The following is a 25,306-nucleotide window of genomic DNA, read 5'->3' as shown; positions in this document are numbered from 1 at the left end:
AATTTTATCTAGATGATCAATTTCTTCTATTATTTTATTCTTTTGATGATTATTTATAAATGTATATTTTAATTCTTCTAATATATATTAAGAATAAGCGTAAAAAAATAACAGATTTGTAATAGAATAATTTATTTACCTCACTTAACTGTATATATTTTTAATAGTGATAAATTATAAATTATTTTTATTTACATGTAATATCGCAGTGATAGAAGAAAAAAATGCGGTTTAATTTTTTATATTTGTATTGTAAACTGTTCTGTGTACATTCAATTGTTAAATAATCGTTCCATAATAAAACAATGATTGATTTAAATCTCGTGAACTGTTTATTTTCTTGTGTCATACATATACAGAATGGTCTATATAAGGTATTATAAATTGTTTTTTCAGAATAAGATTTTCTTCTAGTATTTTACACTGAATATTTTGGCTGCGTTCAGCAGAAAAAGTAGCTTTGCGATTATAAAATTCTTTAATATGTTTTATTTATATTAAGGATGATAATAATTATATTTTAAACGTGTAATGTAGCATTATATTATATGTTTAAAACATATTTAACTCATTAAAAAAACATGTTAAACAAAAAATACAATGTTTAAAAAAATATATGATTTTTACACCCTGATTTATACATTCAGATCTGGCAGGAACTAAGAGCAAGAACCAGTTTTGTCAAAGAATCTTACAATCATAAATCTGCTTTTTCTGCTGAACACAGCCTTTTAACGTAACAAATGGGATTGTCCGCTGCCGTTCCTTCAAGATAGGCAGACGATTTCTTTCATTTTTAATTTAAATAAAAATCATAGACTACTTGTTATATAAATCGATTCCTCGTCCTGCATGTAAAAATATGTATCTACCAAATATAATGTGCTCAAGATTTATTTGTAGTCTCTTCTATTTCATTGCATCTTCTTGAACATTGCATTTCCTATCACAGATTGCATATTAAGTATTCTTGTATCCATTACGTATCCCTGTCGTCATTTAGCTAATATCAATATATATCAACTTTCGTATCAATAAAACTTCTAAAAACCACACCTTGCTATACTATAGATACGTTTCAATATTTACTTCATCTTTTATATATGCTACCTCGTCTTACAGCTAATATCAAATTTATCTCGTAACATTATATTAAATATGTTTTAGGCTCTGTTACAGTACACATTAACATATAAGTTTACATACAGCACGTTTAACGTAACCAAAAAATTTCTCGCATTTTCATAATGATATCAATATAAAAATCTGCATTTAAAATATAATAAAATTATGAAAAATACATTTCTCTTTTTTTACCAATCTTTAGCTGTAGTCTAAATAAATTTAACTAACTTAATTAACGTGTAAAACTTAATTAACGCGCAATTATACATAATTATAGATCGCATATCATAAAGAAAACTACGTAAAATATAAATAATAAGACGCGCCGTTTGAAAGTTAAGTGTAGATAAAAACTATTAAGATGAGTATGCTGGAGTCGTCATATTTTACCGATGAATTCGATTTATACATGTATGATTTACAATATACATAAAATTTAAGAAACATCAGCTTCTTACATACTACTACATCGAGATCTTACGTACACATAATTTATCAAACATTCTATTCTCTTAAATTAGGCTTCCCGACTTAAGTTTAACGACTCAACATTATTCATTCATTTATCCTACACCTGATTGTGCCTTTATTTCACATAAATAATCTGCACAACATTTCCATAAAAATAAATATATTTGTGAATTGACAGTTTTGGTCGCTATATTAAAGTAAAGATCGATAAGAAAATGTAATTTAAAAATTGTTGCCTATTTTTGGCAAAAAATGAACCAGCTGTGTACATTAGCATGTGTATTTTAATGTATTTTTCCCTAAAAGGAATTATATTTCTGTAAAACCAATACAAAGTATATATAACTTGTTTAACAAAATTGTATTTTTGTCAGTAATACAGACGATTCCAGCATCGCTTTAAGTTAATAAAAATTAAGTTTTATGTGTGTGGAAACATTTTGTACTAAAAAGGTATTACATACATATATAGCTTACATTAATAACAGAGCGTTACTAGCCTATTTCATTAAAGTAATCACAGCTTATCAATAAGAGATGTAAAGGCATATTACACGGCGGATTGAAGATGTTACGTAAAAATTAAGATGTGATAATTATCCGATTCGTTTCGTGTAATGTATTCTCATTTACAAAATGTCAGAAAATAAAGATATAATGTAAGATTAAAGTGCAATGCAAAAATGCTTGTGCGTTCGGATAAGCACAATTGTCCGGCCATTCTAGTAATGATATATAAATATTCTAATTTCATCAGAATAAAAAGTATTAAAGATATTCCTATACATAAACCGTGTATAAGTAAATGTGCAGTAAAAAATTAACTTAATTGTAAAAACGCAAACACAGATTAATCCTAAGTACATAATATTAGAATTTATGTTTAGAGTTTCGTTGTATTATTCGGTTTTTTTTTACGAAACTCATTACAATATAGACATTCCAACAATTACGTATTAACCTTTAGAGGGCCGCAAAATGTTATAACTTTTTGAAATCATATTTTACTGATTTCAACAAAGCGAAATTTGAGTGATTTAAGAAAAAAACTTTACGGTGTTCTAAAGATTAATTAATAATATATATACTCTGTGTGAATAAAATTTAGAATCTAGGGTGTATTTATGGAGAAATCTGTAATGTATAGTCATGACAAATTTGTCAATATGACAATTATCAAATTTAGATACAAGTCATATTATTAATACTATCTATCTCCCATAGACAAGTTTCCTATTAAATGGAATGTTAACAAGCACAAACAGATCTAAAATAGATCTAAGGTAGTTTGAACTGTCATCTTTTTCCGCACGTTGTAAGTCACTATAATACTCTCGCTGAGTAAACATTGTAAGGATTCTTTTGCTCATTTACTAGGAGATATTTCGACGGAACACTTAAATAGTTATGTACACTTAAAAATCGGTCGTTTCCTTGCGAAGGGTAATATATATGGAAAGGAATATAAAAATAATTTTAATAGTATGTACAAACAGATTTACCGAACAAACTCTTTGTATAAATGTTAAGAACTAAGCAATAGTCGTTTAGCACTCACATGAATTGAGCAGAAGTTACAAGATGCCATTATTTTCTATATACAAAATAATTTTGCTAAGATACGATCGTGTCTTGCAAGTGGCTGTCAGATCAATCTCTCAGGCGTTTGTGGTACATAGAATGTGGGCCAAAATTCCAAGCGCACCGCCCAAAACAAAGCGAACAAAATTATTACCAACTAGAGGTCCTAATGCGTAAAGTCCCTTTATCGGCGCGTTGGTCACCTCATATGTAAAATCGTCGATTTCAATTGGATTTGATTTACTATCGATTGGTTTATCCTTGAATTTACCCAATCCCATGCCGCCACCTTCTAAGTACGATAGGTCTGGTTTGTATCCTGAAATACAATATTCAATTTAATAATTAATATCAATAAATTTGCTGATTAAATATTGACTAACGATATTAAAGCTCTACACTTATACCTAATTATTATCATATACAATCATCAAGTTTTACTAGTTTAAACTGTTATTAAGTAAGAAGTACATATGTATAGTGTGCTCACCAATAAGAATAGCCGCAATGGATACTTCAAACGTGTGCAGCTGACCGTCTGGAGCAGAAAGAGTGACTGTCCTCCTTGCGCTCGTACTTTCATTTTCATGATTCTCACTGAGGCTGACGAGCGTGTACCCTGGTAATGATTTGTATAAAGGATAATTTGTACCTCCATCAGCCATCATCTCGTACACCTTATGATACTCCGGATATATGGAATCCGGCAACCATTGCAGTCGATCATAACTAGTTGTTATCCTTTCGGTCTGTTTGCCCCACTCGTTCAATGAATTGCGGAATGCGTGCAGTACAGGTATACCTCGAAAGCGCGCAGCCATAATCGCGTCGGCCGCACTCAGACCAGCTCCAATTACTAACACAGGTGGAATCTGTTCGTCGGTCGAATCCTTGTCTGCGATTAACAATTTTTCAAATAACAACAAATATTGAGAATAGATGTATGTAATATGTAATAAACAAATCAGTTGTACAAAAAAATGAACTTTTCCAAAAATCATTGAATTAAGTGTAATTATCTCTCTTTCTTCGTATAATCTTGCGTTTACGTACCATGATCGCCGATTAAACGTCCTAATTGTGTTTCCAGATCATTGAGATCGTGCGTCACCCATTTGGGATTTGTGTCTTCCCCTGGGATGTCCAGATGATTCGATAAATCGGTTGTGCCGGTTGCAAGAATCGCTCTTTTGCATCGATACCTAAATCGCTTTCCACTTTTATTCTCATATCCATCTACTATCCAGTTGTACCCTCCTTTGCTCTCGGGCGAGTCCGAGTTCGGTCTTACTGAAGTAACTGTGGTCCCGCTGCAACGGATTAATTCATGAAAGTCTACATCAATGTCGGTAACGAATTTGTATCATAAATATTTGAAATAAATACCATCGGAAGTATTGTTTCAGGCCTTTCCTGCGCACGTAGTCTTTGTAATAAGCCGCTACGGTGCCCACGGAAACTCGACTAGACGCCTTACAAACACTCAGTTTTTCCAGTCGTGCATACACATTATTTTCTGTGGTTAGAACCGATTTTTGTAACTGTTCGACCTCAACGAGTTTCTCCCAATGCCTCAAATCCAAGTCGGGGAGTGACATCCATCGACTTAGACTGATAGTTAATACATTGGGGTCCATAGACTAAAGACAATCATATAAAAAAAGCATTAAATTAAACAAGATTAAAAAAAAATTTTTTTATAGTAGATATATGTTGCGTTAAGAGTTAAATAATACTCATAATTTTTCAATAATTGAGATATTAGATATTCAGTTTATCAAGATCAGCATTTTGTTCTTCATTTTAATCTTCATTTTGTTACTTATTGATTTTTACTTGGTGGAAGAGAATCCGTTATTTGTAAAATTATACGGAAGGAAATATCATTCGTTACACACCTGCCAAGCACCGCCTGGCTGGCCCTTGCCAAGGACAACGTGGTCCACGATCGTGTGCTCGGAATGCTCGTCAGCGGACTTCCAATCGAGGAGCGAAGTCACATCGAAGCCGGCGTCAACGCATGGATGCTGCAGCTGGTCCATGAGAAGGGCTAGTGGTCGACCGCCGCCTCTGCCTTCGATACCGGAGGATAGGCATTCGAGTTTGCAGCGTGTGCTGCGTGCCAGCCCACCTCCTTGCGCCCTGCCGACACTGGGCTTAGAGCACTGATGATGATGATTGTTGGTGGTTACGTCAGTGTTCGCGTCATTCGGCGCATTGTCGCACTCCTCGTTGTTGATCGTGCAGAACCGCAATCGCGCCGTTAACATATCATCGCCAGGATGAGGTTCCCCAGTGTAGTAAGGCCAGTTTCCGGCGAACATATACGACAAGCATATCCCGCTGGGTCCATTTCCTGAAGACCAGAGATGTAAAATCTTTACATGATTATCTCTAATTTTCCAAACGAACTATCAATTAAAACTACTGAGTCTTTTAAAAAATCTTCCCACAAGCTTTTTTTAGTTTAAAATCATCGCTCTTGCAATAAGAATTTAGCTCTGTGGAAAATTAATGCTAAACATGAAAAAATAAGCAGTTTGCTGATCTTAACGCGACAGTGTCAAATAACCATAAGTATGCACATTCAAAAACTGAATTCTTCATGATTAATGAAAAATTAGAAGGGTTTAATTTTAAAAAATAAAATTTCTTTACTTATTTTCAATAATAATAAATTGAATTTAACATAAGGTGTTATTATAAGAAAATATATTTCTTACTATCATTATTCCCTTGCGCGATTTTTACATGCCTTTTACTTTTAAATCTTCCGATGAGGTTGAAGGCATCTCGTGTACTCACCTATGATGACAACATCTTTATAAATGACGTCATTATCGTCGACCTCAAATACGTTCTGCATTTTTCCTCTTCGTGTATATCCGATATTGGAGTTAACGTAATTTTCCCGTCGATCAGTTCGAGTCCTGCAAAGAGAACGATTATTTAATCATCATGTCAATAAATATGATGTTATATATGATGACATTTTAATGATACATGCAGGACTAAAATTACTGAACAGTACAAAAGAGACGTTTCCACCGCATTTTTCTTGAAATAATCGTTAACTGCAGTAATCATTTCTCAACATTCGTCACGCTCATAACTATTGAGACTATTACACAAGAACATTTATCAACGCGACTCCAATCATTTTTTTTTTCCGAACAAGTAGAGATAATCGCACAGAAATTTCTATATTTTGAAATATACTAAGGCACGAATCTATCAAAACGTTTTTCATATTTGAAACAATATACATACAAAGGAAAATTGCCAATACTGACACAGATCTTCTAAACTATCTTTATTTCTCGGAAAATAAATACTTTATTAATACTGATAAAAACATGATCTGTTTAAATAATTAAAGATGTAAAATAATTCATACATCTGTGATTTCCATGTGAAATAAGCTAAGAACAAAATTTTCAAATGCGTAAATAATATTCTTACGATTTTCTTTTACAATTTGCGTAGTTTAAAGTTTAAACAATAGTAAATATATTGGTAATATTGGATTTTTAATGTTTGTATAATAGCGTCCTAAAACTGTTTTATTAATACTTTTCTCTTTTTCATTTTCCTCATAATGCGATTAAACAAAAAAATCGAGTAGTGCCATGTAAACTGACACATCTGACAATAAGACAGCAAAAACTGTATAGAATACAATAAAAGATATAACATGATGAAGTCTAGCTAAGTTAGTAATCTAATCTCTAATCTTTATATAATTGCCGCACTACATGTTATATCTTGCGGAACGGCATAAAATATTTGTACAAATCGACAAAAAATGTTCTACATTGAAATAAAAAGGCTTCTAGAAATCCTCATATACATTAGTTTGTAGGTAGGACTGGATTATCCACTACGATAGGCGACTGCTTAATGGTCTCTAATCCAAAGAGACCGCATTGCCTGCTTTTTAAGTTAATTACTTTCAAAACTATTTCAAACTAAATTTATTCTATGATAAATAATTTTGATGAAATTAAATAGAATAATAATATATCAATACTTAATAAAAATAAATAAGTAATAATAAACAATTCAAACAATTTCAATAAATTTATAAAAATCAAAAATCTTTAATTCTTGAGGTAGTTTCTCTACTCTACAGATTCAAAAATAAGACAGAATTTCTTGAAATTGTAAATACAAATTAATAAGATAATGCATGTACTGATCAAATCGTGCAATTAAAAAGAGACTAACAATTTCAAGGCTGAAATAATATTAAAATTAAAATTAGCAATTTTATGCATGTAATCTATACTAAGCATGCAAAACTGTCACATATTACAAACGTTTATCAGAGAGGTTATTTTCAAAATTGTCATTGATAAAAAATAGATTGAGGTTATTGCTAGGAGAAGAAAAATTGAATGCTCTTCCATTGCTTTCAATAGAGAGTGATTTAACAAAATTCTTGTCTTTCGAACATTATCGAAGATTTTACTCATGAGAAAGTCAAGAAAGTTATTTTATAAGAAACGAGATATTGTCGGGACATCAAAACCGTGAGTTATTTATTTTGCAATATAAAAAATAAATATTTCATTAATAAATTTTTCAAACTATTTAATTTATTTATGAAACTAATTCAATTAAGTTAAACCTTAATTAACTTAATTAAACAAGATATTAAATAAAAAGCTTCTCTCAGGTATAATTAGTAAAATAGTAGCGCCTAAAGATCCCCTTCCCAGAGAAGAAATTTTTCATACATAATTATATGTAATTATGTATGAAATGTGTTCATATATAATTATATACAGTAGGACTCTGTATAACACGGTATTCTTATAACACAAATTAAAAGAAAAAACGCTCTACCCCCATATAACGCAATTATAACAAAGAGTATTTATTCAAGTCTAGCATGTTATTTAAAATAGAAATTGTATATTATTTTCTGTTATATTATAAAAGAGTATTTATTCAGTTTTAACATGCTATTTAAAATAAGGTAAATTGCATATTATTTTTTGTTATATTAAAAAAGAGCATTTGTTCAGCTCTAACTTTTCACGCTCTTGGTTTTCATAACGCGAAATTCCTATAACGCAGAAGGTATCTCTCGCGTTATAGGAGATATCCTGACTGTATATGTATATAAATTTTCTCCTGAATTGACCCTTAATCCGACCCTGCTTGTAAATAATTTATGATTCGTGTAAAAAGAAAGGAAAAAGAAGATGTAGCATTACTGCCTATGTCGGTTTTAGGTTTCATTTTATCAGGCACTCATTTTTGTCGTGCTTAATATTATAAAAACTGCTGTATCATCTGATAGAAGACACTATCCAGTTTGTATTGATGTTTCCAAAGTTTTATCTTCAGCTTTTCTTTAAAAAAAAAATATCCAAAAAGTGATATGATGGTATCGGCGACTTTTTCCTCTACAATTGAATATTTATCACATTGAATATATAGAATATATATTGAATATATTCTGCACATTCCATTCTCAATTGTATATTAGTAATTGCGAAAAAGATCAGCACAAGCTACGCATGCTAGAAAAGAGTTTTCTGCGCATTACTTAATTACATGGCGTGTAAAAAGTCTCGATAAGATAAATGAGACGCTTCTTTTTGGATGACGTTGCGATTTATGAATGCAAAGTGTTATAAGCGATATCTTCGCCGTGATCAACACGAATCAATGTCCTTGACGAGTAATTCGTGAATTGCGTAGAATGTATCGATCGATATAAGAGTTTCTGTCTGTCTTAGAGCGAGATCTTGAAGATGAACGACCGATCTTGTCGTTAAAAAGTAAAAGTCGTGACCTTCGTTCTCATTCGTTCACCTTCGCTGGCGCCATGTTTTCTACTCTCTAACGTTTAACCGGTTCACCCGGTACAATTACCGTGACATAAATCGGCAAACCTTCCTGCCGATCGGCTGTTAAAAACAGCCCGATTACTCAAATGGGTCTAGCAAAGAAATTTATAAATAGTGATATATAAAAAGACGTAAAAAAATAACTGTAAGAAAACAGAGAAAAATAATAATTGGAATGCTAGAAATAATAATATAATACTGACCTAATGTAATGGAAACAATAATACAATAAAAATGTAGGAAATGCGGAAATGTGATAAATATTAAAATGTTTGTTTACGTTTGCGGACAAATTAACGCATGAGAAGACAGAAGGCGTAGCTAAAAGTCAATGGGACGCTTAGTTTATATGCACGAGAGAGATCAGCTTATGCATAACTTTATTTCCGCTCATTACCCGTCGCTTCTACACGAGATCACCTGTTCCGCAAATAACCGGAGGGAACGTCTCGATAAATTGTAGCACGCAGTCATGGTCCATTTTCATTATGGTGCTTAGCAGTTAAGAATAGCAACATAACTCTCGAGAACGAAGATCAACGACGGAGACAAGAATTGACAATGGTCCAATTCCGATTAGTCATCTCACCACCGCGTAGTGATATCGTTAAGCGTTTCTTTTTTTACAAAAAGCAATCTGATAATAAGATAAATATTATCAGAGTGGACGTCTTTACGAAATGAGGACCACAGCGAAACGGAAATTACGGAAACGCAGATGGATAAGAATAAAATCGCCAAATAGAGTTTTAAAAGACAATGGCAAGAGGTCGTTACATTTTTTTCCTATCAAGTTCGATCGAGGAAAACGATGTTCCATCGGCAATTTCTTGAGGGAACCCACACGCGGCGGAATCTCATCGCGGAATCTATCGAGAGGTAAATAGCAATGATTATTGCGCGCGACTGCGCCGATATCGATCGGCAGAGCTGACGGTGTCCCACTGGTGTACCTACGAGATGGTTCTTTCGTTGACAATGAGGCATTATTCACGACGTGTACAAATATTCGAGCGATCGGTTTACATATGCTCCCACATGTCACCGGACGACAGTGGTTTTACTGTTCGCTGTCGGGAAAGCTGGGAGATCGATGGAGAACATAACGACAATGTAATCTATTCCTGCATGAAAATGGCACGTGGCAATGCGAGGGACGTCCAAAAAGGATTATCGTTATCATTATTATAATTGAAGTAATTCGAATAATGGGGGGAGCATTACGCCACGTTAGAACATTATCTTGCACGTTACACGGGAAATTTATTTTTAAAGCCACATTCTTTTCTATCAGAATTCGCAATATCTAGCGCACACATCGATTATCAGTTCTAACATTGTGAATAGTTCTCTTTCTCATTCATTTCTACGAATAAGCGATAAAATTGTCACCGGCACGACGCAAAGCGAGGAGGTAAAGAAATTCTTCCGAGTGAACGCTTTTTTTTTCGCGCATTCTTGGCAGGAAAATTTCTTCATAAATTTAAAAAATGCTAAAAATCCATTTAAAAAATATTAGAATTGAAATACTTTTGCTAATTTTAATAATTAAATACATATTAAAAAAAAAAAATATTTTTATGAAAAAATATTTCTACGAAAAAACTAACAATTTCTATAAATTTTTATTGTTAGAAGAACTTTGTACTTATAAAGAATTTTTGTCACTAGAGTAAGCTACGACTAGCTAGAAATATGTAGAATGTGTAACTCGTTGCAGTTTGATGTAATTTCACCGAGAACTTTGTAGAAATCGTAGAAACGACACACGACAAAAATACAAAAATTTATAAAAGTTTAAAAAAAATGTTCCAATTCTAGTATTTTTATGAAGATTTTTGTAGCCTCTCTTAAATTGGTGTAGAATTCTATAAAATTTTTTTCCGTCAGGAACTTTATTGTTTTTAGTCGAGTGACAAGGAAATAAAATAGGAAAAAAAAAAAAATTCGCTCCGTGCAGTCCGTTAAGACCGCGAAAGACGTAAGGACGTTACGTATTAACGATCGCGTATTAAATCGATAGATACATGAATGCTTCCTTTCGCAAGATACGTATAAGTACAATGACGATGTCTCTTTGGGGTCAACTGGTCACGACTCCGCTCGGTATATACATCCGATTTACAGATATCACTGTATTTATGAGAAAACCTACCCTACGAAATATCAGTTGAAATTTTAATCATGCGCTATGTCCAATGTCATATCCCTCTGATCGTGTGTATTCTACGTTCTATAAGACTGTGGGAACTGAGCCATGTAAATGTCGGGGTATGCGATTAATTGCAACTGGGGATGCGTATCTCCGCGGAATGTTGACGTTTCAATTAAATATACTCGATAAATATACGCTTAACAGCATTTTATCTGTATCTCGAACTTTTTCCACGTTGCGTTCTATCTCTAAACGCGCAGAAAATAAACTGTGTAAATATCGGTCGTGAAAGAAGAGCCGGGTATCCGGCTATCTTAAACAGGCGACACGCGACCTTAAAGATCCGGCGTTACGCGCGCGCACGACTGAAGCAAGATCAGTAGTTGGCTTTATTACGTCTGATATAACATAATCGCGTTTCTGACGTAAGGCAACGGGCGCGTTGCCGCCTGTATCTTTACGACAGGTGCGTTAGCACGCACATTTAGATTATGTGCTATAATTTTAGCAGCCTCGGCGCTTCGCGCGGCGTCTTCTATTCTTAATCGACGAATTATTCGTCGATTAAGAATAGAAGACGCTAGAAGCGACAGGCGCCTGAACGGAATTCGGTTAGCGCAGACAAAGGTGATCGTCACTTTCAGAGCGAGACGATCCAAAAATTCCTCTTATATCGCACGAAGCATCACCTCCGTTATGCTCTTCGCGATATTCGTTTTCAATTGAAAATTCATTATTAAACGCCCGCGAATCTCATTCTTCGATTTACCGCGAGATAAAGTTCTACGAAGTTTTGCGTCTCTCTCTCTCTCTCTCTCTCTCTCTCTCTCTCTATTCGGCGAAACGAGTAAGAGGAACTTAGCCCGTATCAGATTACGAAAACTTCGTAACAAATTTTCGACATTAAATTCGTCTCCTCATTCACACGTACAGATTGAAACTGCGAATACAGGTTTTTATGTATATAGACGGTTTATCGCCTTTTTCCCCTACCGGATTCCTTCTCTCTTTTTTCCTCTCATGTCCCATGAATTCCAGGCAGAAATGAAAGAGAAACGAAACAGGCAACGGTCCAGCAATCTAATCTCCGAATGAGTCAGTCGAATAAATTATTTTACCCGCTAACATTCAAGCGTCATTTTCGAAAGAATAATATTAGATTTACTATCGGCAATCAAGATAAACCTCACAGTTCGTAAACTCGTGTTTTTCATCCAAAGTAATATTTCAAAATCTCTTATTTAGAGGGAAAGAAAGACTTAAAAATTGTATAAAGCTGTATTTTAATTCTGTAATCCATTAATATTATTGTGAAAATTTTACAAACTACAAAATATTTTTGTACTATATCCGAGATATGATAATTTCAGATACAATAATACATATTTTTTAATAAGATATATTCTTTCGATCTGTGAAATAGGTATCTATTCTTAATGATAATGATATGTAACGCCACGTAAAAACGTGGAGTTGCATATCGTTATCAATGGATTATGTTGAAAAATAGAACGTTGATTTTTTTTTAAGAAAAACGATAATATATGCTGAAAGATGCTGATCGCGAATCTCTATTCGAAAAGTTACTAGAACTGAGGACACCCGCCATGTAAATTTTAAATCGTTTTTCGACGTCAGAAACGGCCTCAGCGAAAGATGATGCGTAACTTGAGCATAGCCTAGAGCTATAAACAAAACTTACAAGTGTACACAGAATAGAGGAGATGCGTATGGATGTGTGATTTCATTTCGAGAGGTATCCTTTATTGATCGCAGTGTTGTCTGTCGTCCCGTAATCAAATATGAAAATGTAAATAAGAAAACAAGAAACGTTTTAAATTATGAAATCACCTCATTTTTAATGAATAAGGTTTTGTTTAATCTATACGTTATTCGAGTATGAGACAGAAGTTATCTACGTATAAGCTGATAACAAATTTTGCCATAATCGCCGACACTGTTTCCTGCAAACAATGAACAAGGAGCTAATCATCAAGATTACCAGCTTATACCATTAATTTCGTTAATAATAAATAACTAGCAGTTTTTTTTACTTTTGTCAAATGAAATGACAAAACTGCACTTTACATAAAATGACGTAAGTGCATTTAAAATATGCAGTTGTCATACGTGACAAGAAAATGCAAATGTAGTGATTTGTGTTAATTGTTGCAAAAGAATAGAAAAAACGTAAATGCAAATTTGTTAAAAGATAAACGTGTTTTTGCAAAAAAGAAGAAAAAAGGGATTTTTATCGTAATGCGTTTTGAAAAAAATACGCCGTTGTACATCAGTATCAATCGGCTGCGAAATACGCGCAGTGGACAAACGCTAATCAATTTCACCGGACGATTCAGTAAACATGAGCCATGAGGACCGCCGGCTATTATTCGGCGTATCAATTATCTTGGCATTTAACTTGCTTGTTGTTACGGGTTAACTTATACAACAAACTCGCTTGCGGCGCATTAATCGCGAGCCATGTTTATAGTCGCTACGTTCATTAGCCGAGCGACTGAATGGAATGACGTCTGTAATCGCGATTCATATTAACATTCGTCTAATAGCGGGCCTGCTCATGAAAAACATGCGTATATTCCACGTATTGCTAGATAATACCAAACTATTTTAACTAATGTTAAATTGGATAGTATTTTAAAGATTTACAAAAGAAACCATATTTGCGCTTTGAGCTCTTTTGTTTGATTCATCCGGTTAGTCTTTGAGCGGTTTTGCTCTTCTACCTTTTTAGACTTTTTTTACAGAGCATATCGCGATTCATAAATGTTTTCTATGGGAAAAAAAAATAAATCGTCTAAAGTTGCCAGGTTGAGAGAATTTTCTTCAAATTCGAGTTACTGTTATTGTTAAAAGAGAAGATAAAAAGTTTTTCAAAAATAAAGGTTTAAGGAAATTTTTAGAAAATAAAAATATTAAGATTTATAATATTTTTATTCTTCCAGAAAATTCCTCGTAATAATAACATTAACAAAACCCAAGTGAAAATTCCCCAAATTCCTGGAAACTCTGAAAGATACAGATGTTCCTTCGCGCGTTGCAAACTCCACGGAGACGATCGCAGAATTCGTCGTCTAAATTTCGGTCACGGGCAAAAGTAAGACTTCGCAGAATTTCACAGCACATACATAGTTGCGCTTTTGCTACCGAGATCAATAGTTACATAACGCGTACATAAGTCGCATTCGTCTTTTGCATCGCAAAAAAAAACTGCCGCAGGAATTTCGTAGCATGATACAGCATGATTCACAATGTACTCGCGCATTGTGAATATACATGTTATTCAGATTCGTACGTAATCAGAATCATATCGAATCAGCAGAATAATATCTTCATTGACTCCTTTAAAGAATATATATTTATCGAATTTATTTTTACTTCTTATCTGTCAACTTAAAAAAGTCACTTAACATTATCATAAATGATAAGGCAAATACAGCTAGAGTTTTTCGTGCCTCTTTAATTCGATAAGTGATTAACTGAAAATCTATTCAATCTAAAATTTATATGTACACACACACACACACACACACACACTCGCGCGCACGCACGCACATATATAAAACGTATAAACGTAACTTTTTTTGTATGAGCATGTTACTATCAATAACTAGAGCTGTTGAAATTGCGCATATTTATCACGTTCATAAATAAAGATATACAGCCAGAAGAGCTCTAATAATTCGATAATCACTGTTTCGTGATAGGGACAAGTACGATAATAAACCGGCATCCTGCAATTTAGAATTTCTTGTTTCATGCAAGTCACGGCTTGCTCCCACTTGAAATGGCGTAACGCGCATTTGCGATTATATTATAATTTTGAAAAGATAAGTGATAATAAGAGAGACGCATAAATTAAAATCTTAACGTGAGAAAGAACAATGTTAAGAGTATGCAAAATAAGGTATTAAGAGTATTTTCGCGACGATGAATAAAGAGATGAAGCGGCATCAGGAATATCCGCCAAGTTTTCGACGAGCTGAAATAAGCGCGCAATTAAATTGCACCGAGCAGGTGATAAATTTGTACGATCGGTCGTTGGCTTCTGTAATGCTTTACGTAATGAAGAATACAAAATTACGATAATGCAATTTCGCGATTTTTAAAAATACTGAAAAGGTACGCGCCTCCGTTTATTTGCAATATATTCCGCTTCTAACGATATCACATTGCCAGATAAAACATTAATATAAAATATAATTAAATTTATTATCAATACCAACATTGCTGATATTATTGATAATTAAATTTCCAATTTCACGTTTAATGTTAATATTAATATTCCCATCGTTCCATCATTTATATTCCATCATACGTTCACAATTTTAGCGATATTGATTACGTTCAGTTTCCCGTTTTATTGTTAGATCAAGTTTTTTGTTACGGAAATATGGAACTTTTCACGGAAGTTCTCAGGTGGATAATTGATAGATTAAGCGCCGTTGCGTGCTTCGTTCACTGCACCGGCAATTACGTCACTTAGACTTCTGCAGGGCGCACGTGATCGGAATTATTACGAGCGTAGAATTTCGAGGCGAGCTTGTCGAAAAAGAATTTGATAAACGGTAATCCATCTGAGACCCTTTAATCTATTGAAGATTCGACGATTATATTGATGTCTGCATACTGTGTCACTATAAGTCTACGGATGACGGATTGCTGCTGCTTTTATGGAACAATTTCTGCTATTACGATATTATCTCTAAAGGGCAGAAGTACAACAGATACACGCGGCATAAACGTACATTTCTATATAACAATGCTCGCGAATCAATAATGACATCCATGTATTCTTAGATTGAAAACAAAAGTTACATTCCCTTCCAAAATATCCCAATCAAAATTCTATAAATAAAATTAAACTTTAATATGAATATCTCAAAGTTTGAAACACGGATTCTTTGGATCGTGCCCTACAGAGATAAAGTAAAAAAAAAACATCTGACGTCCCTCGGGACAGAGTTGCCAGGTTGGGGGATTTTCTTTCAAATGTACATTTTCTTATTTTCACGAGAAACTTTTTAAATAAATAAAAAGTTTAGGTGGATCTTCGAAGGAAGAAGACATAAAGATCAATACTATTTTTTTATCTTTCCAAAAAAATCCCCATGACAATAACAATTAATAATCTCTAAATCGGGATCAGTGGATAATCTCTGATGGATTACCAGTGGAATACTTGGGACTGATAAATCGGTGATTATCTTAACATAAAAATCGATGGAAAGTTACTGGCGATCGTTGAAAAGTCCTTATTAATCAGTGTATTAATGAATACACTCATATACATGGTGTCCCAGTATAAGTGGTCACCTCCCTTTATCTTGTAAACTAACAAAGATAGACCCAATAAATATAAATCAAATTAAATGGTTTGAACTAAACTTTATTGTGAGCACAGTGATTACCGTGGTTCGATGTACGTAAAATGTAAGTAATAAGAATACAAAAATCTACAGATTTATAAAATTATTATACCAAATATTATAATCAGATGTCAACATGTTACGTGTCAATCGCCAAAACAAGAGTCGGAAGTTAGCCACACCGCAGGGGCGAAACTGAAATGGTATTAGTCGCCCGCGAAACTTTAAACCGACATAACTTCTATAATTTGTAAAATAATTTTGATAAATCACACATCATTGTATTCATTAGAAAAAACGCTACAATTTTTATCGTATAAATATATTCACTTTACCATGCAAAAGTTATGCAAGTCTCTTCGTTCTTTAACACAGATAATTTTTTTTATGTAACCACTGTGCTCACAATAAAGTTTAGTTCAAACCATTTAATTTGATATTATATTTATTGGGTCTATCTTTGCTAGTTTACGAAATAAAGAGGGATGGCCACTTATATTGGGACATCCCGTATATTAATAAAAACACAATAAATTCATTGATTTTTCAGTTCAGATAATCACTGATTACCAATATATGGCATACTTGGAACTATTGATCAGAATTAGCCACTGATTCATATTTAGAGAGATCCAAATTTCGAGATAAATCCTCCAAATCCCTGTAATCCTGCTTCGAGACATCCGACGCTTGTGAAATGAAATCAGCCTCATATGAATCGTTAGCTACGATCTTAGAAAGTTTCACGGTGTACACACACAACACGTTCTCGTCCCCTATTTCCCTTTTATTTCCTGGCCGTCAATCACGCTGTCACTTCATATCTCCTTCGGTATTCAAATATAATTGCCGATCGATAGAACGAGTAGATTGCTATCCACGTCATTTGTGCGCAAAATGTCAGGAATCGCACGTATAAACACGCAGAGAAAAAAAATGGAACGAGGAAGACTTACATGTACATATATAGCATACGACTCGTACATACCCGTTTGTTCTAAGAAGAACGTCGATCTGTTCTCTGATTTTCTCGTTGCTGCTGATTATAAATGAGAACGTGAGCTTCGTCGATCGACCGGTTACACACGGAGCACAGCAACTAGTGACAACAGATGGTCCTCATCCGGCGACGGTCGGCGTCGTACTGAAGCGTGCACACGCCACGCGCGATCGTTTTTCCCGCGGAAGCTTCGTATTCGAAGGCCGCGCGATGAATGGCGATTTCACAAGGCGATTTCAGCCGTGAGATATCAGTCCCCTCGATGCAACCGTCATAGTGCAACAAGACTGCATTTGCGGTACGACTTTCCTGCAATTAGAAATGTTGTATAGTCCGACGCGCAGATAATAATTACCTAGATTCAAAAGATTATTCTGTAATGACATCGATATCGTTACATTGTTACTGCGCAATTTTTTGTCATAAAATACCTACGCTGAAAAAAATTTTTTATGTTCAAGCAAATATACTCACTTTAACATTGTTTTTTCTTTATTAAAAAAATTTTCTAAGATTAAAAAGAAATTATTTTATGCTGGCTAATATTTATTTAAATCAAGAAAATGATTTAAGCATTATCGGACGTGCTTATATCCATGTATGGATTAAACATATATAGTCCCTGCAAAATAAATAAAATTTGGAAATTTGTTTAATATTAATATTAAAATCTGTTTAATATTGAAATTTCAAATAAACTATATACCTAACAAAATTATGTGAATAAGATTATATTTTTATTTAACAACATAATTTTATAATTTATTAACTCCGTTTGGTGTTAAAAATTAAATAATTTTTTATAGCACTATGAAAATCTTAATTTTTTATGTAAATACTTTAAGTATTCAAGATAATTTATACAACGTTTTATTGTGATTGTCTATTTAATTATTTTGTAAATAAATAAATAAATTTTGTTTGCTTTACAGAATTGATTTTTGCATTGCAGTGAAACTTTACACAAATCATCTTGAACATTTAAAGTGTTTGAGTAAAAAATTCAAATATTTTCATTATTTCTTATTTTATTATTTCATTATTAATTATATTTTCATTAGAGCACATGTCTATTTCTTATTGAAATACTTTTTTATTCAGATAAAAAATCGCCACCAAATTTTTTTCTACTACTTTTAAATGCAATATAAAACAATCTATAATTTTTTCATAATTTTCTTAATGTTTTAAAAAATACCCTATACATAAGACATATTCTTAAACGTAAAAAACTTTTTTTTTAGTGTACACAACTTATACAGTGTAATGATACCGATATTGTTCGAATAATGTTTTTTTGGTGAAATATCTAAACATGTAAATAAAAATAGATTTGAAAATAATTGTTTGTTGGACATTAAAACAATAATGAAGAAAGTTCAAGTATGATGGGCAATGCTATAAAAAGTTTTGACATTTTAGCAATTTCAGATCTATATCTAGCTAAGTTTTTAGATACTTCAGCAAAATAGCAAAGTTTTTTTCGTGTAAAAACATACGGATAAAAAGATAATCTGTCTGCCGATCTACGATGATTTTTATAAAAACTCTATGTAAATCGAACTGAACGTCTTGGCAAACGATTATATAAGCGTCGAGGTTTCATAGTAAATTAATTTCCGACTGACAGTTATTAATAACAGGATATGATTTCGAAACGACTGTCTGCTAGATGACTAATTTTCCGGACGGTAAAAAAAGATGTTCTGTCATTATAAAATATGGTTTCACGCTGTTCAAAGAATTAATATATTCGACATTCTGGTTGGCACGTCGTTATCTATACGGCAACGAAATTTTGAGATGGTTAATACCAAGTAAAAAAAAGTAATAATTGCTATGCACTTCTGCTAGTCACATTTCTACTAAGTTATGACGTCACACATTGTGAATATTTTTCCTAGATTACGTTTTCTAGATTAAAGGCATGGGTCGCTCTTATCGATCCACGTTACTTATACGACATCAATAAAAAGATAGCTGGGGCATGGTGTAAAGTTAAATCGCATTACGCCTAATACATCCCACTTTTTTTCTTGTAACAGCACAGAAAGTTCTCGTACTTGCGTTGCGGCGTTTTTGACTTTCGACATTCAATATCCTGATAATTAGATCCGAAATTGAAATCCTCTTAAAGCAAGCTCTAATTAAAAATAATTCGAGAGCAATTTCGTCAGATTAATTATTCACTAGAGCAAAAAAATCGAGATTAACTTATCTGCAACCTATAACACAAAAGATATTGCGATATTCTGTAAACATTAGAAAGCAAAAACGATATCTTACTTGAGATAAGAGCTCACGATTCCATTCATTTGAACAAACATCCAATTTCTTTTTGGAAATACAAAGCACGAATCGAAACTTTTTCTTATAATCAATTTAAAAAGAATTGAAACAATTTTGTTTTAAAATAGAAAAAAATATGCAATACACATACGCGTGTGTGCGTGTAGAAATAAAAATAATATTCATTAATTTGCTAAATTTTTATATAACTTTTATATGATAAGATAAACTGTGCTATCAAATTATCGAAATGAAAAAACGGTGTTTTAATATCAATAATTTCAAAAAGATTGCAGTAAATTTAATGAGGCTCTTATCTCTTCGCGTGTAAACCGGATGAACAATCGTGTGATCGCAACGTATTCCCAAACCGTTCGCAGAATTCTTAAGTAGAACACTTAAACACATCCTAAAGTTAATAACAGAATTAATGCAATTATGGAAATGGTAGAGAGAAAGTACACGATTACATATTTTATCACTGTGATTACAGCGAAAATCTCTCCGCGACCGCGACGTAGCGTGAATGGAAATGTACTTTATAGTCGCGATAAATAGTGTCTGTTTAATACGGAGCAAGGTTTCGATATAACATTTTTTAATTATCGCCATCGATAACGAGCATTTATTTAAGCTCGTTACAATGTTACAACGCCATAATTCTTGTGTTACAAGATAAACACAAGTGGCATTTAATATCGTCTATTAGTTATTAAACAACGCCAGTTGGCAGACTTGAACAACTTTTTGTATCTGCCCAAATTAATAAAAATAATTCGTAACATATGGTGAACACTGCGAATGTGCTTCTATATCGTAAAAATCTTGCCGTGGAAACTTACAAGAAGAATTTAAAAAATCGATATCACGCGTATAACTGTAAATAGAATTGAATGAATAATTCAATGATTTCCTGCACGTAATGCTGTTACTTAGCCGCTAAATTTAATCGTCGATTTATCAGCTCTAACAGTTTTTTTTCTCTCGGTTATTTATGGCAGGTTACTCTGTGCACGACTAATGCGACAAATGTGGAGTATATAATTTAATTTTACGTATAATATATAAATAACGCTCATGCGAGCACACAAAGTCACTCTCGTGTCGTAACGAATGAATTATTTCCAGACATTACGAAAAATGACGTAACATTGAACCGCCATGGAAGAAGCGTCTATGCTCCGAAATTAGAATCGCGTGTGCGAGCGCGTGCGTATGTGTGTATGTCAACGTATAATAATAAAAAAAAAAAAAAAAAAAAAAAAATATATATATATATATGCACATAACACATACATAAGTAAAAAATATATAATATCTACAATAATATAATAGTATATACAAAATTTAATTATATTTGTTACATGTTTTTAAAAATACGTTGATCCAACACAAGATATGTGAGAGATATGTATCTTTAGAAAAAAATTAAATTAAAAATATTAAAATAAAAATAGATATTTCTACTAAATGATAATATCTCGTATGCACGCAAAAGATGTTTTGTTGAAATTTTGAGGTATATAAAATATAGAAAAATATAGAAAATATAGTTGGATATGGATCAGAAAATAATTTTATTAAACCATCGAGATAATTTTAAAGTTCAAGCTATAAAAAATTTGACATTCTGGCAACAAATTTGAGTATCTCTCTTTTATATAATTATTTTAATGAACAAAATCATTTTCAAATCTGTATCCAGTTATACAATATTTTTAGATTCTTTAGCAAAAAAAACCGTATTTTTCGAGTATATATTTTTATCATTTAATAAAAATCTTTATTTGCATTTCTGATATTCTTAAATTAAATTCTTCTTAAAATACTTCTTACATATCTTATGTTGACTCAGCAAATATTTAAAAACATTTAATAATTTGATAAATATATTTTATTATCAATAAAATGAAATAAACGTCCATAATGGATACGTCGCATAAGCAAATATAAGCGGATGTCGCCGTTTTTTGTATAGCCAAGAAAAAGAGTCTTTTACGATAACTACTTATTAAGATGTATGTGCGACGTTTACTAATTAGTATAATCACAAACGTGTACAAATATCGTATGAAAGATTGATACACCGCAAATAATAAGAAGCAAATAAGAAAGTCGAGATATCGTACGCAAGGAAATATTTTTAATTTAATTGCATTACGGACTTCGTTATCTTTGATTACGATTCTTCACGTAATTATTGTTTTATCTGTGATGGGAATGAACGAAAAATTGCGTTATAAATTATTAACACGTAATATGATTTAAATATAGAAATAAACAGTATCAAAGTGTCAATGGATCAAATTACGCAAGAGTTGGCAAAATATTGTCAGATGCTTCAAGTTTAAATCCATTCGCTTTATTTATCCTATAAAATTGTGCTGATCAAATAATCTGCAGCCGCAGAAGAGAAGAGAAACAGAAACGTAAGAATTATTATTATTATTTCTCAATTTTCATTTGAAGTATAGACCGAAATAGACCGATCTAATTTACATAGCGTAAAACGGTTATTTAATATTCTTAAAAATGAAACGTGATTACACATACATATAAAAGCGAATAATTAAAAAAGTATATAACTGAAAATATATTAATTTAGAATTCTTATAGTTTGCTCAAAAGAAAGCGATGATCAAATTCCTATAATATTTGCATCATACACATCCTCTCTGCTTCTATTCTCAATTTATGTATCTGAATATATTTAGCTTTGCACTTCTCGTTCTCATACGATCCAACTGTAGGTAGTTTTAATTAAACGCGTTTTATACAATAAAAATTTCTTCTAACCCTATTAAATAAATCAACGTATTTTTAAAGGCATCCCCCCCCCTCAATAAAAATTCTTAGAATTTTTATACGAATTAAAATATTTTTCAAAAATAATCTATACTTTTTTTAGAATCTTTCGTATATGTATATAAAAGCTAAAATAATCTGAGATTTCTTATTTCTATAATTTCTAAAGAATACTTCAAACCTTTCAGATTTTATAAGATTTCATAAAAAATTATAGAAATCTTATGATATTTCAGAATTCAGAATGTATACAAATTTTAAAAAATCTGAGTAAAATTTTCACCGGTCTTTAAAAATACGTTGATTTATTTAATATACTCGCAAAAAAAATTTAATAAAATTTAATAAAGATTTAATATGAGGTTAATATAATTTAATATATATTTTTTATTAAAACTAAATAAAGTACTAATAATATTTTAATAAGGATTTCCATTTTATTAAAACTTTATAAAGATTTTATTTACACCATATAAAGAACCAAATTAAGTTATATATAGTATATAATATTTTATTAATTGTTTCCTATAAATTGGAGCAAACATATTAAATAAGATTCTGTGTTAAATATCTTTATAAAATTTTTTTAAATCTATCCATATTTTATTTAGTAAAAGATTTTATATTAATAAGATTTTTATATATCTTAATGTGTCACCAAGCAAAATATTACAAAGAACAATATTTTAAATGTTTTATTAGAAAATTTCGCACAGAAACTTTGACTTAATAAATAATTTTGTCATATTAATATTACTTAATTATATTTTTTTTCCTAAATATGTATGCAGGAAATATTTTATTTAACCCTCATTAAGGCACCTTATTAGGACTGTATAATCTCATATTAAAAATCCTCATCCCATATTAAAAACTTATTAAGATTTAATTAAATTACATAAATTGAATCTAATAAGTTTTAATAAAATCTGAATACGGATCTTATATAAAATAAAACTTTTATAAGCTCCTTATTTACAACATAATAGGGGAAGGTTGCCAACATCTTACCAGCTCCTGTAAATTACATCACCTCACGTAGAAATTCAACCATAGTACTAATACAGAAATTCTGAACAGAAATTCTGTACATAAAAAATCGAATAAAAATCGAATAAAAATTTGTATCAGAGATTCAATATAAATTATTTTTTATTAGGTATTAATAGAATCAAATAACGTCCGTAACATTGTGTTTCTTCAGATAAACACGTTTATGGTGGATGTCACCGTTATTCATGCAAGCAGCCGACAATTTACAACTCACATTGGTCGCGTTTAGCAGAGTTTATTTTGCAACTGTTGAAGAAACTTTTCTCCACGCCGATTGGATTATATTTTTAATCTAGAGGAATAATCTTATCGAAGAAAGCTTCCGACAGTTGCAAAATAAACATTCTGCTGAACGTGATCAATAATTACTTTAATTAAGCCATGCAAGACCGCTACCGCGTCCGGCTAGCGGCGTCAAACGAGACGGATACCTATCGAGAAGCGAGTTCTCACCTGGCCTGCCCAGCGCGTCGTCATCGCGTCCTTAGTCCGGATTGCAGACTCTGACCCGATACATCGCGCGGGGGTTCCGTTGGACGTTCGTATCGCGGACGTTGCGAAGGCCAGTGGATCGCTGCAGCTGATGCACACCGACGGGTATCATGATGAGAGAACGGAAGACGGCTGAGAGAGCGCGCGCGACGGGAGGGTGCTACGCCGCCCGGGTGCAATCGGCGCGGATACGCGGAGATCGAAATTCTACTCGATCTCCTCCGGTTGGGTCACGCGCGCGGAAGAAGACAGGACTTTCGCCTTCTACTCGCGCACGTCCAGATTCGCCCGTGAAGATTCGCCGTCGTCGTCGTCGTCGACGCACCTCGTCCCGGCCATCGATATTCCTCCGAGACTCTGTAAAACGCTCTCGCCTCCGCTGCTGCACGCGCCACTGGATGCAACCTGAACGTAGCCGCGTATACGCTGCATACAACGGCATACGACGCGCATACACCACGCTGCGGACTCGGACTGCACCCCGTATTTTCGCGCGCCTCCCCACATCTACCGGCGTCACTCGATACCTTCTAGCTTGCTTCCGGACAAGTTTCGAACGATAAATTAGATTTCTCCAATGTTTCGGGACTCACGCCCCGAAATCTCCCGCGCTGTTCGATGAAAAACTGTCGTGATGGCGCGATGTTCGGAAATTAATTTGCGCCTTCGAAATAATTTAAATTTTCAATTTGCGATTAAAATATTATTTAGTTCAATAAAGTTAATAACGATTAATTAACGTTTAATCGATATTTTTGAAGATAAAAATCATAAGTCGATGAAAATAAAATTTGTTCCAGTTTTAGTTGCATACAAATTCTGTAAGCATATAGGAAAAAGGGGGGGAGGGGGAAGATAAAGATAACGAATTGTTAATTTTTCTAAGTTAATAACAAATGATGGACCAGTGCTTAATTCATTAGAGACTTTAAATTATAGTAAATAATCTGTGATAGTTTGATTTCAATCTGTCCATACGAGTAGATAATATAATAAGAAATATATTTTGGAAGCATCTGTACGTAACTTTTTAGTGTTTGTTAAATAAGAAATGACATAATTATAATAAATATTTTCATTTCCTCTA

The 25,306-nt window shown here is 32.6% G+C and overlaps 1 protein-coding gene across 1 annotated transcript; it reads right to left on the bottom strand.

The window, feature by feature from the left end:
- Positions 1–309: 309 nt before the first annotated feature.
- On the bottom strand, positions 310–24,644 carry LOC105199982 (oxidative stress-induced growth inhibitor 1). The gene is made up of 8 exons (XM_011167322.3): positions 24,181–24,644; positions 17,569–17,889; positions 5,983–6,107; positions 5,076–5,533; positions 4,564–4,817; positions 4,231–4,487; positions 3,668–4,072; positions 310–3,496 (listed from the first exon to the last, which is right to left on the bottom strand). Exons 3-8 carry the CDS (start codon positions 6,041–6,043, stop codon positions 3,255–3,257), a joined length of 1,677 nt encoding a protein of 558 aa, XP_011165624.1. The 5' UTR covers positions 6,044–6,107; positions 17,569–17,889; positions 24,181–24,644; the 3' UTR covers positions 310–3,254.
- Positions 24,645–25,306: the final 662 nt, after the last annotated feature.

Source organism: Solenopsis invicta, chromosome 5, assembly GCF_016802725.1.
Source record: "Solenopsis invicta isolate M01_SB chromosome 5, UNIL_Sinv_3.0, whole genome shotgun sequence".
In the NCBI taxonomy this organism is placed as follows: domain Eukaryota; kingdom Metazoa; phylum Arthropoda; class Insecta; order Hymenoptera; family Formicidae; genus Solenopsis; species Solenopsis invicta.
Note: the sequence above shows the minus strand (reverse complement) of the source record. Positions and strands in the feature narration are given on the sequence as shown.

What these genes read in the sequence shown, in the direction of transcription:
- LOC105199982 (XM_011167322.3), bottom strand. Translation starts at nt 6,043, where the DNA reads ATGCAGAACGTATTTGAGGTCGACGATAATGACGTCATTTATAAAGAT. An exon ending in TAAAGATGTTGTCATCATAG is followed by an intron (nt 5,534 to 5,982) that starts GTGAGTACACGA and finishes TCTGGTCTTCAG; the next exon opens with GAAATGGACCCAGCGGGATA. An exon ending in CTGAAACAATACTTCCGATG is followed by an intron (nt 4,488 to 4,563) that starts GTATTTATTTCA and finishes AATCCGTTGCAG; the next exon opens with CGGGACCACAGTTACTTCAG.